The sequence below is a fragment of the Aedes albopictus genome, chromosome 2, assembly GCF_035046485.1.
Source record: "Aedes albopictus strain Foshan chromosome 2, AalbF5, whole genome shotgun sequence".
Classification (NCBI taxonomy): Eukaryota; Metazoa; Arthropoda; class Insecta; order Diptera; family Culicidae; genus Aedes; species Aedes albopictus.
This window is the reverse complement of record NC_085137.1, coordinates 354193097-354208932: the sequence shown is the minus strand read 5'-3', so window position 1 is coordinate 354208932 and position 15836 is coordinate 354193097. Positions and strand designations below refer to the sequence as shown.

The 15836-nt window shown below is 39.6% G+C and overlaps 1 protein-coding gene across 3 annotated transcripts in view; it reads right to left on the bottom strand.

Annotated features, from left to right (window-relative positions):
- Positions 1-15836, bottom strand: part of LOC115253630 (protein FAM13A) — a 136220-nt gene that overhangs the window by 10075 nt on the left and 110309 nt on the right. For all 3 annotated transcript variants that reach the window (XM_029866446.2, XM_029866447.2, XM_029866445.2), the window contains one exon: positions 1101-2744. In XM_029866446.2, the coding sequence (XP_029722306.2) occupies positions 1101-2738 (1638 nt within the window). In that variant the 5' untranslated portion in view covers positions 2739-2744. The remainder of the gene's footprint in view (positions 1-1100; positions 2745-15836) is intronic.

Here is a 15836-nt window from a genome sequence, read left to right as displayed (position 1 = left end):
TCGGGAGGTATGTCTAGGACAACGCTGGAAAAAGTTCCTAGAGAAATCGCCTAAATAATACAAAAATGAAGTGATGACGGAAACTCAGAAGACATTTTAAAGACAAAGAAGACATTTTTCAAGAATTCATCTTGAAAGAAATCTTTAAAAGAAACCTGTGAAAAATAAATGGATTAATCAAAGGTGGAATCCTTGAAGTAATTCTAAGAGAAATTCCTGAAAAAAATCTGGAGAAATCATTGAAATAATCTCTGGAGCAATTCGTTTGGAATTACCGCGACGAATCCCTGATAAAACTCCGGGATGAGTTGCTGGGTAAGGTTGTTAGAGAACAAAAATAGCCGTCACAATGGCCGCCTTTCATCCCCTTCGAATTACACCACTGAATTTGATATGCTACTGAACGTTTGCTTACTCGCAAAGAACACCGAGTAGCATTTTCAGACCAATGCGGATGATGGGGGTCTTCGGATTTGTACTCGAGAAAATGCGAGGCAAAATGCGTTGTTTGGAAAAAAGAGCGCTGGGTGACCTTCACCTTAAAGGGAACTCAGGAGGAATCCTGAGTGGAATACCGGGAGAGACATCTTGGGATGCATCCCTACAGGATTCAAGAGTGAACCTGGTAGGAATCCTAGAAGAAATCCGTAGAGAATTATTAGCCAAAATTGTTGACTTTTTCATTAAGTGTAAAAACCATACATTCAGTTTGCAAAAATTCTTAAAATAGATCATCAAGAATCGTCTTGAGAGTGCTAAACCTCTGCAGGAATCAATATTATGATGCAATATTCAAACAAATGTGAAAATATCAAATAAAATCATGGTATTTTAATTGAAGATGGCCTTCTTTCTCGTCACAGTAAACAACGTCTAGCAATGAATTGAAATGGTGTAGCCAGAGACGCTCAATCAATGCCGTCATTTGGGCGACAGTCAATGACGTGACAGAATCCCATCAAGTGTCGCCAATCAGACCAGTAGTATGTTGAAACCTTTTGTTTTCATTCATATCGTGTGACGCTGCTAGGATGACTAGCAACCCCGTATTTAAATGGTTGATAACAATCGTTCACCCGTTCATCGCTACCCGCACTCACCTTCTCAATATCAGCGATCGATTCCTTCATCTTGCACAGCTTGCTTTCCTCCCCTTCCTGAGAATCGGCCAGCGCTTGGGCCTTGGCAGCTTTCGCATTCTGGACCGCTAGATCCGCCTTGATTTGATTCTTCTCCTTGCGCAGCTTGTGGATTTCGACGACGACCGCCTTGATGGCACAATCACTGGTCTTGTCTTCGTGGGCCGGCCTATAGCCATTTTCCCGCTCGAACCGGTCTTCGTACTGCGTTAGCTTCTTCTTCAGACTGCTCAGCTTGCGACTGATGGTTTTGATGCGATCGTCGAACATGTTGTTCGCTTGCGGGATCGGCTTCTGGTTGGTCTGGTGGAGTTCCGAACTGCGATAGCCTCCGTAGTGTTTTAGGGTGGCATTCGGTGGTAGACTACGTATTTCTCCGAACGTTGCCATCTTGGTGGCATGTTCGAACTGGTGTTCTGCGAACCGTTGACACACCACCGGGGTATCGTCCTGGAAGGATTGGTCCCAGGGAAGTTGCTTCTCGCGGGGAGATTCATCCTTGCCCTTATCCAGGACGGTGTTGTCATTATAGTCGGAGCAAATCTCCGCTTCCGATGCCTTCTGCTCTGCTGTCTTTTCTTTCTTGCCGTATCCACGGCGCTCATGCTTGACCGAATGATGCGAGTCATGTTTGGAGTAGAAATACTCGCTTCCGTTCTTGTCTTTGCTACCGGAATATTTGAACGTTTTGGTGCGGTTTCGGGGAGAAACCGACTTTCGTCCAGGCGGCGGGCGAGTCTTCGAGAACCGCTCGCAGTGACGCCGTCGGGCATGCTCTTCATCGAGCTCGCTGTCCGAGTCTTTTCGGTTCTTCAGCACATCACGACTAGGCGAAAGACGGTTCCTGTTGTGATGACTCAGATGATTGCTGTGTAGATGATAGTGATGGTGGTGACGAGCCTCATCGACCTTGTGATGATTCTGCCCTTCAGTGGAATCCCTGCTGGCTGCACAAAGACTCTCACTACCGATGAAAAATTTTTTCAAATTCTCCGAACTGTTTTTCAAATTCTTCTCGAAAATTTGCTGCTCTTCCAGCTGCTGCTGCTCCTCGGCAGATTCCTCGATAATGTTCTCCTTGTCGACGCTGATTTCGATCAGCGGCGAGGGTTTCTTGAAGTCCTCATGCGAGGACACGCGACGGATCACCTCCTTGCAGTTGGGAAGGTGCTCCTCGCTGTTCGACCGGATCAGTTTCCGATCCTGGCTGATGGAGGACGTGCTGTCCTGCCGTTCTTTGCGTTTTCTGCAATTCTGCCACTCAGATGAATTAGTTACATTAGGCAGTTTGGCTTCGCCGAGCGATCCGCTGCTACTGCTATTGCTAATGTTGCAGTTCTTGGAGCAGCTGTTGTTGTTGTTGTTATTGTTGAAACAACTGTTGATGCTACTGCTACTGCTACTGCCATTCTTGTTGTGCTGTTGCTGTTGTAGGTGGTGATTGTTGATCTTGTGATTACTCTTGTCGCCGCAGCCACCGCTATGGTCACCTCCGTCGGGTTCCGTTTGCGCCGAAGATAAGCTGGCTGTCGTTGGGGATATCACCGTGGTAAGACGACTTAGGTCGTCTTCGTTCTGTCCCAGTGATGGGCGACGCATGCCGCACTGCAAGAGAAGGACAAGGAGCAAAACTAATTAGAACATGCAATAATACGGAGAGTAATGACGAAGCAATTCAACAAGGTAATCGTAAGATAAATCATGATTTTTTAAAACTTCGATGGGTTCCAAAATAACTGATTTTTATATAACAAAATCATTCATAAGGCGCTGAAGGTTCTAGTAACCTAGTTTTGATTTCAACGTAGTGTTGATTGGACGCCTTACATTTCCTGGTATGATACTACCCATTTGTTGTAGCTTTCGATCCTACGCAAGTACCTTTGCACTATACCGAAGAATTTAAATTCTAAATAAACACAAACTGAAGCACTTGCGTCCGATTGCACACAAGATAGCAGTTCGTTATCTGAAAACAAATCTTCCAACCCGCAGTGCACTGATCACTTTGCACTTGTAACAATTATCATGCGAAACTATCTCGAGAAAAGAAGATTACTTGGCAAACAAATATGTTTGTGATTGCAAATGGTCTCAGCAACGTGTATGTGAATGTCGAGGTACCTGTTCATCAGATAGGGCTTTCAACATGCTAAAGGATTTTAATACCAAGCTTAACGAAACACATTGGTTTTTTAAATTAAATTATACCTATCTGCTCTTCAAAACCAAGCCATGCATTTAACGATCAATTCAAATTTCATTGGATTTCCGCGATCGTTCCACCAGAGGCGCTAGTGCTCGATCACTTTGACGTTTACCAGTGTACACGCTGCTGAATGATGTAAACGAAATTTACAGGCAATTTGTGTAGTAGTATGCGTGTTAGACAAACGTCAAATCGAAATCCATCATGGCCGACAGTTTCTCGCGCGGTTCTACCAACAGGTGGCATTGTGTTCATAAAAAAAGACACCGGCCAAAATTTGACGAATTTCCTCTAAGAGTTACGTCTGTTGTCTGTGATCTTAGTATATGGGATAATTTTGGAAAGTACATTTTTTTTCCTCCCCTGTTGGGGAATTTAAGCCACTGCGTCCAATAAGCTGAACTTTTGTGGCATGTCCCGTTTTGATATTCGCATCTAGCCAGCTAATTACCATGTGTCAAGTAATCAGCTTCTGCCACGACGCGTCGTCTCCCAGTCAGGTGCAATGGAATTAATAAACCCCAAGACCTTCCCAGGTTCTGCAGACCAGATCTCACTGGGTTGCAAGCAACCACTATTTAGAAATCTTTGCCTGCGCATGTATAAAGCACCACAACTGCAAAGCAGATGTTCCGAGGTTTCACGTTCCGTATTACAGAAACGACAGATATCACTCTGAATCTGGCCAATATTTTTCAAGTGATACCTGCTCGGACAGTGTCCAGTTACTAGGCCAGTGTATGTACATAGAGCTCTCTTGTTGAGCTCTAAGAGCTTTTTGGTTTTATAAGCATTTGGTGTTATAAATCGTTTTGACTGATTGCAATTTTTGACATCCATCCAATTGGATATCACCCTCTGCTCAGCCCAGCATTTCAGATCCATTTTAATTGTACAGTTTGATATTCCGCAGAATGGTTCTGGACCAACAAATTGTAAATTGGAACCACTTTTAGCAAGCTCGTCTGCCATTTCATTCCCTTCAATGCCGCAGTGACCTGGAACCCAGTATAAGTTTACTGAGTTCCCTTGGCACAGCCTGCGCAGTGAAAGAATGCATTCCCAGACAAGCTTTGAAGTACATTTGTAAGCGCACAATGCTTTTAGTGCAGCTTGACTATCTGAGAAAATACAAATATTTGCATATCTGTATTTTCTCTCAAGGCAGATATTTGCGCATTTCAAAATAGCAAGAATCTCTGCTTGAAACACCGTAGGATAGTGTCCCATCGCCACTGATGTTTGTATTCCAGGGCCGTAGATTCCTGCTCCCGTTTTTATTCCAACTTTTGAGCCATCTGTATAGAATTTGATTGATCCTTGACGAACAGTGGGACCTCCGACTTCCCAATCTGCACGAGTTGTTTCGTGCAACTTGTAAGGAACATCATGGTTCTCCACAGGTTTCATCCAGTCTTTAATCATTTTCAACACTGGCCTATTTTGGAAGTATTGTGAAATGCTCAGGTGACCTACAAGATCACCTGGCATAAACTTTTCAATTCGTTTAAGTCGCAGCAATTCCTTTTCTGCTTCTAATTGCACGTACTCGTGCAAAGGTAGCAGATTGAGAATCGCATCTAAAGCTTTTGATGGAGTGCTACGCATCGCTCCTGTAACAGCAATGGACGCAAGACGTTGGATTTTCGCAAGCTTTGATTGCGTGGTAGCCTCTTTTGTTTTTGGCCACCAAACAAACGAAGCATACGTCACTTTTAGGCGGATTATGGCAGTATAAATCCACATTATCATTTTTGGTTTCAAGCCCCACTTCCTGCCAATAGTTTTGGAGCATAACCAGAACGCACTTGTTGCCTTACCGATCACGGACTCAATTTGAGCATTCCAGTTCTGTTTGGCATTCAGAATCAAACCTAAGTATTTGACTCGATCACTAGGATGAATTTGTATCCCTCCAAGCCGAAAAGCTTTTAGGTTGATCTTCCTTCTCCTAGTGAAAGGGACAATTACGACTTTTGACGGGTTGATGCTAAGGCCCTCCTTAATACACCATGAATATGTATAGTTTAGGGCCCTTTGCATTCTCTCCGAAACAGTTTCGTCATACTTTCCTCTCACTATTATGACTATATCGTCTGCAAAGCCCACAACTTCGAAACCTCTTTCCTTCAAGCTTCTTAGAAGATCGTCTACAACTAAGGACCACATTAGTGGTGAGAGGACTCCTCCTTGAGGGCAACCCTTTGTTGTCCTTACTGTTATAGAAGAACTTCCCAGCTCAGAGGTGATTTCTCTTTTTGCAAGCACAGTATGAATCCAATGTATGATACATTGGTCGAAGTTTTTGTTCTCCATGGCACGCTTCATAGATGAATAGGAGGCATTATCAAATGCTCCTTCTATATCTAAAAAGGCGCATAGAGCTATTTCTTTTGCTGAAAACGTTTTTTCCACCTTTGTTACTAGCGAGTGAAGTGCCGTAACCGTTGACTTACCAGATTGATAGGCAAACTGGAAGTCAGACAGGGGATGCTCTTTTATGTAAGAAGAATTGATAAAATCCTTCAAAACCTTTTCCATAGTCTTTAACAAAACTGAAGAAAGACTAATTGGTCTATATGCTTTCGGATGCGTTTTATCTCGTTTCCCCTTTTTCGGGATAAAGATAACTTTTACAAGTCTCCATTTTGATGGAACGAAATTCAATCTCAAACTAGCCTTGAACATCTCAATTAGTGATGGAACCAACACCGCTTCTCCGTTTTGAATCAGTGCTGGAAATATCCCATCAACTCCTGCAGATTTAAAAGGCTGAAAAGATCTTTTCGCATTTTCCACTCTGGCCTTCGTGAAGATTTCATCAGCTAAATCTGAGGCGGTGTTTACTGTACTATTTGACTCCATTGAGTTTATACTAGGACATCCTTCACCTTTAAGAGATATAGTATCATTGGAATCCACACTTAGAACCGAACCTGGAAAATGGGTTTCCATCATTAAATCCAAAGTTTCACGAGGAGTTTTGGTAAAAGCTCCATCGTCACGCTTCAGATTTCCCAATTCATTTGCATGATCTTTTGCAAGCGTTTTTTGTAGTCTAGCAACTACAGGAGTACTGTTTATGTTTTCACATGTCAGCACCCAAGATTTTCTTTTAGATTTTCGTATTTCGTTGTTGTACTCAGTCAGGGCTTTCCTATACTGAGTCCGATCTCCCGTTTGTTTCGCTCTATTGAACATTTTACGAGAAAATTTTCTTAGGCGATCCAGTTTAAAGTTCCACCATGGCACGTCTCTACTAGAAGACGATTGTATGGTGGGACAACTGCTGTTAAAGGAATTGATGATACTTTCATTTACTCTTTGAGAAAATGATTCCAACTTTTGGGTTGAATCGATAGTTTCTCCCATTGTAAATGAATGCGAATTCAACAATTCTACATATTGATCCCAGTTTGTCTTCCTGGGATTTCTAAATGCAGTTCTAGAATAATCTCCACCGCTCCAATTGAAGATTATGTGTTTATGATCAGATAGAGAAATCTCATCTGACACGTGCCAGTTTGTGATCTTGTCAAAGATTGCAGCGTTGCACAGTGTTAGATCCAAGACCTCTTGTCTGATTGCATTTAAGAAAGTAGGTTTATCACCATTATTACAAATGTCTATATTGTTCGAAGACAGATACTCTAATAGTGACTCACCTCGACTGTTAATATCCGTACTACCCCAAACCGTGTGATGCGCATTGGCGTCACAGCCAATGATGAACGATTTGTTGTTTTCTTTACAGAATTGAACAAATGATGCGATCTCAGGAGGAGGTACCTCAGGAACATCACCAGGAAAGTAAGCTGAAGCCACAGCGATCTCAGTTTTACCCCTAGTGGTTGGTACCTCTACCATGACCGCAACAATGTCCCTTCTGATAAACTCTGTAATAGGATAACATTTTAACGTTTTACGTACTAGGACAGCAGTTCTGGGAGAATCTTGTTGCTCATCATAAAATAGTTTACTATTTTGTGTTAGAACACCAAGAATCTTTCGTTTATTGGACCATGGCTCTTGAATAAGCGCCACTTCCAGTCCTTCTTTTTTAAACCTTCGACTCAACACAGCAGAAGCACCTTTTGCGTGATGAAGGTTTACCTGTACAAACTTGATTCCAGTCATGAAAATATACATTTGCCCACTTTTGTTAAGCCTCGGAATTGAGACTTAAGAAAAGTAGCCGATTATCCCGGAGACAAATTAGGTCCACTGCGTCATTGCTCCGTTTAACACAGTAAGGGCAAAAATACTGTGGAGGGTGCCCTGGTACTCCACAGGCACCGTTAGCGGCTAGGTTTTTATTAGACCCCCCTAACCATTCATTCCTAGGCACGGTACGCATTAAGCCGCTTGACACCATGAATTAGGGGTCACCTGTTAGTGGACTCTTACCACCGGAACAGACGGTCCGTAGTGTTATTCTTAGCCAGTTGAGGGAACTGCTACCGACACTACACGGCTATCTAGGCTGATCGGGAATAGAAATTAATATTGATGATCAACTACTTTCGAGCCCGAACAGCCGGAGGATGGAAAGTACATACTCTTCTATATATAAAAGTAAAAAGTATAGACAATGTACATGTATTGCGATTCCTTACACGATTATTTTATGTGTTGCATATGCATATGTAATACATATGTCAGTATTGAACAACTTCAAAAATTTTAATTTCAAAATATGTATGTAAAAAAAAGATTGCAACTACCTTTGCAGTGTATTTCAATACAGATTTCTCTGTGATTACGAGAGATTCAAATCCAAACAATTGTTGGCACCAAGTCATATAAACAACGCTAAGCATGACAATAATTAAAAGCGCCAGACGAATCGATCATACAACCTGCACAATCATTATCACCCAAACTCAGATAATTCCCACCATCATTGTAAAGTCACATCGATACCACTGATAGCTGGAAGTCACACCACCCGTCCAAATGCCACATGAACGACCCAACAAAGAGTGTTCCCGCACGCGCCCATCTTAAGGAATCGCCAGGAAAAGATACATCAATCAAATGGTTGGCCAAATTTGGCACATTGATTTACTGGCCATTATCGGCCAAGTCAAATACCTAACTGGGTTTTGCATTGTGTTGTTGCTGATTGCAAATAAATGGCTCCATCTGCTGGTGCTAATCGACAGCGAAGCCATTCGCGGAGACAAACTATGTATATCAGTGTGCCAGTTGGCTATCAGCAATCATATGTAGATTACATCTTACAAGGTTCGCCATCATCTACGTATACATGCAGTAGAGGCAACTGGGTTTTGCGGAGGATAACGACTGTGGGGACCGTCACAATAATAAATAAACGACGTATAATAATGGATCTAACGCCCACGATAACGATTCGCACGCATGGAAAGCACTTTGCCAAAGTAATCAAACCAGCGCGGATAGTGTGGAACATACAGTTGTGATACAACAGTATTTCGAATAATTATTAATGCGAAATACGTGTAAAATTCCAAATGCAACCATTAGTTTGAATACAAAATGCCATAAAAACATGAAAATATTATTTTATATTATTGTTAGCCAGAAAATCGATAAACAAGCCACATTTTAGTCAAGTTAATGCTATCTGTTCGCTTACTGTTTTGCTACAGCAGTATGACTGATCAAGTGCCCCAAATAAGCAATCGAATTGCTACCTATACAAGTAATTCATTACTAGCGTATTAAGGAGTCGTAGATGTCTTGTTCATTAAATAATGTTATCATTATTTATTACTACATATTTCTGCCAAAGTATTAGAACCGTGTATCTTTTATTTGGATTTTATGATGGTTCTAACAACCTTTTTTAGTCTACTTGACCATAAAATATTACTTGGGCTTATTCGTTTCCCATGATAAGCTTCAATTATGTACCAGAATACGTGAGTAGCAATACAAAATATCTGCAAGAGTGCTACTTAAGCCTTAACCCTCGAGTGATCGAGATGGTGTATTTTGCACAACACGTTGGACATAACACTTTTTAGCTAGAAACTTTTTGCTGCTGCAACAATTTTAGAAAAGAATTTCTTCTGGTATTTTTCCAATACGAACTTATTCTGGGGTTTCATTAGCAGGAATTCTTTTTCTTTTTAATTCGAGAATTCCTTCAGAGATCTTTCAATAGTTCCAACTAAAATAACTCCAAAATTTTCAAATTAAATTCCTCTGCATCTTGCATTTTTAATTCCTCAAAAAGTTTCTTAGGGAATCACGTCACGAGCTCTTCCGTAAACTTCAACAAGACGTTCAAGACCAAAGTTCGACCATCTCATACCGATACCACATCCTCCTTCCTCGTAGGCTCTTGTTCATAGAAGTATTTTAAAACTTGTATGGAGCGAAAACTTTTCTCAGACCCCTCCATCCCTACTAAAAGTCTACGCGGTTTATGAACGGTTCCTTGGGCGGTATTCCTTCTGGAGTTTTCAGGTATTCTTTCGGAAATTGCTTCAGTAGTTGCTTTCGGAATTATCCCAGAAGCTCATTTGGAAATTTCACCAGGAAATTATTCGGATAGTTCTCCGGAAGTTCCTTTAAGAATATTCCTACGAGTTCCTTCGGAAATCAAAATTCTTTCTCCAGGAGTAACATTGAAAACCTCTCGAAAATTGTTTCAGGAGTCAAGAATTAATTCATGAGTTATTTCAGGGTTTTCTTTTTCATAAACATTTACGGGAATTTATTTGACAATTCCACCAGGAACTCCTGAAATAATTCCTCCTGAGTTTCTTCTGAAATTCTTCTTGTGTTTCATTGGGATTTTTTTTGTGGAGCTCATTTGGGAATTCCTCTAGGAGTTTTTTTTTAAGTATTTCATCAGGGCTTCAATTGATAATCTCTCTCTTTCAATTGATATCTCTTAAGAGAACTAAATTTAGTTCCACATATATGGAATTCTTCCAGCATGGTCATGATGAATACCCCCGCCCTTACAGCTGTAGCTGTATGGTCCCTCAATTCTTCCAGATGCTTCATACGAAATTCTTTTAAGAAATTTATTGGGGGTTTCTGCAAGAGTTGCATTGGGAATTCCTTAAGGTGTTCCTCCAGGAATTACATTGGAAATATCTACGAAAGTTTGATGGAAAATTCTTGAAGCAATCTATTCGAAAATCTGTCCAAAAATTCCATTGGGAATTTATCTAGGAATTCCTTTAAAAAATCCAGTTGTGCCATTATTCCTTGAAATCTCTCAAAGTTCTCAATTAGGAATTCATCTAGATGTTCCATCATCAAATAATCAAGGATTTACATTGAGAAGTCCTCTAGGGTTTTCTTTGGGTTCTAGGGTTTGCTTTTATAATTTTTCCAGGAGTTCCATGGATGGTTTCTTCTGAATTTCCTTTGAATTTCCTTTGAGAACTCCTTCAGGTGATCCTTCGAGAATCTCTCAAGGACTTTCATTAGGAATTCCTGTACGAGTTCCATTAAGAATTCCTCCAAGAGAAGTGTTCTCCTGGAGATCAATCGAAAGTTTCTCTAAGACTTCATTTAGGGATTTCTCGAACACATCCGTTGGGAATTCTTCCCGGAGTATCTTTGGGGATTCCTTCAGGAGTTCCATAAGAAAATCTTGCAGGAGTCCACGTTCTTAAAAGATTCTACAGTAAATTCTTCAGATGTTTTTCCGGGAACTAATTCTGATCTTTCTTTGGTCATTCGTCAATGAGCTCCTTCGGAAATTCGTTCTAGAGTTGTTTTTTTTTGGCAAGAGGTTATTGCAACCACAAATGTTTCATAGAAAATCAAAATTTTTTCCCCCGAAAAACGACTCCCTGAATGAACCGATTCCCCGAATGGACCGTTTCCCCGAAATATTTATTATACTAATTTTAGTACTGGTTTCTGTATTTTTTCTTGATTAAATCCGATTGGAACGAAGTTGCGGAGAGTTAGCCTGAGTACAAAAGTGGCTGAAAGTGTAGTGTGTAGTGTAGTGTGAAAAAAAAACTGTTCCATAATTTTTACTTCTTAAGAATTTCTATGATTTAAGAAAATTTACGAATGGATGAAGCCATCAAGATCATGGAATGAAAAGTTTCACAACTCGCTGATATTGTACATTCCCTTTTATCATGGATTTTTCGAGATAAAATATAATTCATGATGCTTCAATGAGGTTTGCTCTTCTTTTAAACATGGGTTCTTCGCTTCTGTTCTTGTACTGATTGAAAATGATATGGCACTCAACAAGGAACATGCTCATCTTAATTTTCCCTTCTTTTTTCATAGACTGTTCTTCCGTTTTATTTTTGAATAATTTAATTGATGAAAATGCATAATACCTTTAAAACGAGTCATCCTGATTGTGGTAAACTACAAATGTTCATTATCAGCATAAAGGTTGTATACTATGTGTAACTGTCTAGATGCGGGTGTCTATGAACTGAATTTTAATGTTTTTAACAGACTTTGAAAAGAAAAATCAATTAAATTTGTTTGACAAATAGCACTCTTCAGATTTTTTTGTAATAGGATAGATCGGTGAAGTACTAGATTTGAAGTAATGAGCTGAATTTTAGTATGGTGAGAAGGTCAATGCTCCGTTTCTGCAATAAAATGGTGCAAAAAGCGTGGGTATTATGATTTCTAGTCTAATTTGATGCTGTTTGAGCAAAACTTTGGGCAACAATGTTGTTGTTTTCTCCATTTCTTGCAACATAAACAACATAGTTGTCTAAAGTTTTGCTCAAACCGCCTCTAATTAGACAAGGAATCATAATACCCACGCTTTAAAAAAAAAATATGAAAATATTAGTAGTTAGACTGCCGACAATATGTTAATAACATTTTTTTGAAAGAACAGTGTACGATGAAATAAGGGAGAATTTATGATGAAGATTTCGAACAGTTGGACATGAAAACAGAAAAAAAAACAATAATAAATATAGTAACAGGCAAATAACTGATGATTTATTGAATAGTTCATCTTGAAAGATCAGCCCATGATTGAAAGAAGTGTAATTTTATTATAGAAATGTTATCAATCAGGCTAAAAAGACGGTCATTAAATAGAAGTATGTCATGCCGAAGAACGTTGTGCCGAAGTTCATTAGGCCGAATATGTCGTCAAAATTATGGGTCATCAGTACGACTGAGTTCAAAGCAATAAACGGGAAATCTTGTGGAATGATTTTAATGTATTAAATGCACAAACATCGTAAGAACTATTTTTATAAAATGAAAACATTCGCGATTGAATAGCGGCGGAAAGACGAATAATAAACCAGTTTGACCGACAGTTAAACCCAATTCATGAAAGAATAGCCAACTTCTCAAAGAAGACAATTCTGTCATGAAACATTCAGTAGTTTAATAAACATCTACCATCAATAAACTATGTAATAGAAAAACTCGAAACAACTGCGTGTTATAACAAGAAGGGAAAATCGCCGAAAGAATGTTGGCAGATTGATCACTAATATTTCCGTAATAGTATAGCATCAACATCAAGAAATCATCTATCAGTGAAAAGGGAAAATAATAAAAGAATTTCATAAAATAATGGAACTATATCCCATTATCCATAGAATGCGCTAAAAAACTCTAGGAACTAAAACATCTTCTAGGACTATGAAAACACATTTTACTATCGTTTATAAAGAAAATTAGGAAGATGGCCTATTGACCCATTCGATCTTATGAACTTCAGGTTAACAACCCATTCAGCTTAACGTGCTTTGGCTAGGCGTATTTCGGCCTAAAGACCGAATCCCTAGTTGCGCATTTGGATCATAACGGCCCACGTGTACTACGTTAACGAGATGAGTATCAGCTGATGCACGAAGAATGTTAAATAGCAGATGCAATACTCTTTTCGGGAAAACAGTATATTCGGGGAATCCTTTTTCGGGGAAATGGCACATTCGGGGAAAAAACTTTCGGGAAAACTGCATTTGGGACACTCGTTTTCGGAGAAATGTCGTACAATCCACTTAAGCACCCCATTTTTCCGGATTTTTTTTTTTGCAGGAGTTCATTACGGATTTTTTTTCCAGCGGTTTTCCTAGTATTGCTTTCAGAGTCCCTCACAGAATAGGGGAAATCACCTATTCTCGGCCGTTTTGCTCTCTTCGTCTTTGAGTTTTTTTTTAAATCTATTGAATTCAGAGTTGGTCTCAAATCCTTCCCAACCAAGCTGAATTATATGGCCAAGTTTCAGGTAATTTGGCTGACAAAAACCTCCCATGACGAAGAGAACAAACCTGCCGATAATACCCATTGTCACCCTATGTCCTGGAATTGTTTCTGTAATTTCTTCTTTCAAGAATCCTGCCGCGGAATTTCTTTGTGTGTTTCTGTTGGAATTTCTCTAAATAATGCCTTGAGAATCATTGTCATGTTTTTTTTTCCAGCAGTCCAGGTAGAATCTAGCGGGGAGCTATGAGAAGAACTATTGGAGATAAAACATGGGAAACTTTGGAAGGAATTCCAAATATAACTTGGGGAACAACTCAGACAAAAATAAGAAGTGATCTTGGGTGGAAATGTAAGAGACCAAACACAAATTTATTTTTAACCTTTCAAGATGCGTGCCATCAAGCAACCGAAACTGCACCGCGTTCGCACTGTATACAACGAGCGAGGTTTTTTGGTAGTCTTGTACTTTTTTACAACAGCGCGCGTCCTGAAGAATTAACAAAAGTGTAACATACGGCTCTTAAGCAATGTTTTGCTTGAGAAACTGTTTTCAGTTACTTCTTTTTCTTATGGAAACTTCGGGAGAAACGCTGGAAACCTTTGAGATAAATTTCTAGCCCGGATTTTTTTTTTTAAGATAAATCCCTGGAAATATTGTTTTTAAGACAAGGAAACGTTTACACAAATACTTCTTTAGAAACTTAGTAGGAACTCTGGTTGTAATCCCAGGAACAACTCAAGAACAACCCAGAAGTGAATCTGGGAAATCTTCTGGATGGAATTTTAGGAGAAATCCAAGAACAAACTCTGACATCCCGTTTCTATTTAAAATTGATAATATTCCATCGCAATTTGAAATTTTCTTAGAATATTCATTGGATCCCAATTACGGCTAAATGTCATAAAATGTTGCAAAACTGTAGAACGAGCCATATGAAACATGAAACACAATTGCACAGATGCTCATCTCAATAAGTATAATTTCATAAAATTATGAAACTTGCTTATTGGAGATTTGGTCGTCAATTTTGAAATCGCACTACAAGAAGCCGAACTGTTTTCAACTCATGCAGTAAAAGAGTAAGAACAGACAGCCAACATGTCGGTCACCGGTATGATATTTGATTGACGGAGCATATTGAAGAACAACTAACCCAAGCCGGTTACACCCGAGACACTCTGATTAACCACCGGCCGGTGTGTCTCACTAATAATGTTCACCACAGCTCAGTTCACGCTAATCTGATCGCTGTTAATCGACCGTAGTTTACTGATAGCTGCCAACGTACTTTCCCACATACACATAGGGTATCGCGCTACTTGGGCGGTGGTTTTCTTCGTCTGTTATTTTCGTCTGTTTTCCACTGTAATTCGGTCAATTTTGAACCGATTGACTTGAAATTTTGTACACGGGTAGATACTATACCTATCTCACTGCATTTCAAGAATTGTGTCAATTGATTCAAGATTGACTGAGTTATAGTGGAAAACAGACGAATATAGAAGCCACCGCCCAAGTAGCGCGATTCCCTATGTTTTGTCAACCAAACTGCCAAGAGGGGAACAATCTGGTGCGCAGTAGTTTTTGGTGGATGACAAATGTAAACGGAAAATGCCGTAATTTTGTTTACGACCGGGCGGGAAGTTTAGAGCCGAATCGTACCCACGGTGTGTTGTTTTGGAGGCACGTTAATGGTTTCGGAGTCACTTGTGACAACAACTGTTGGATAACGTGTTCGGTGTCCGAAAATATCTTGTTGATGGAGGTGGAGATACAGGGAATGACAAAAACACTACTTAGCGAAAATTAGAGATCTTGGTGTGTTCTATTTCTTGTTGTTGTTCTAGCATTATGCAATTGTTTTACACTTGACGATCCTAATTTGAGCGACAGTTCAAATTACAACATATGGCGCTACTAAAACTCATCGAAAGTAATCTCAACGATTCATGTTTTCTTACATTACTTTCTAAATATGGTAGAGATGGTTTCTAAGTTTTCCAAGCAATAATTTAAATATCAAAATGCATAAAAGGATTCTGAGAACCGTAAGGAAATATCAATCATTGATAATTTTCATGAGAATTCCAATAATTTTTTCCAATGTATGTGAATTTTGAAACGTACTATGTATTGTAATAGATGTTAAAAATGGTGAGAGATATTACATCACCAGATAAATATCACGAAGCCTGAAGGCCATCTGATTAAACTGGCAATTGAATTCCTGTGAACCAATTTAGGTACATTATTATGCTTGTACGTCACAGAACTTCATCAGAACTGTTTTTAAATGAGTCTACGAAATTGACTCAACTGC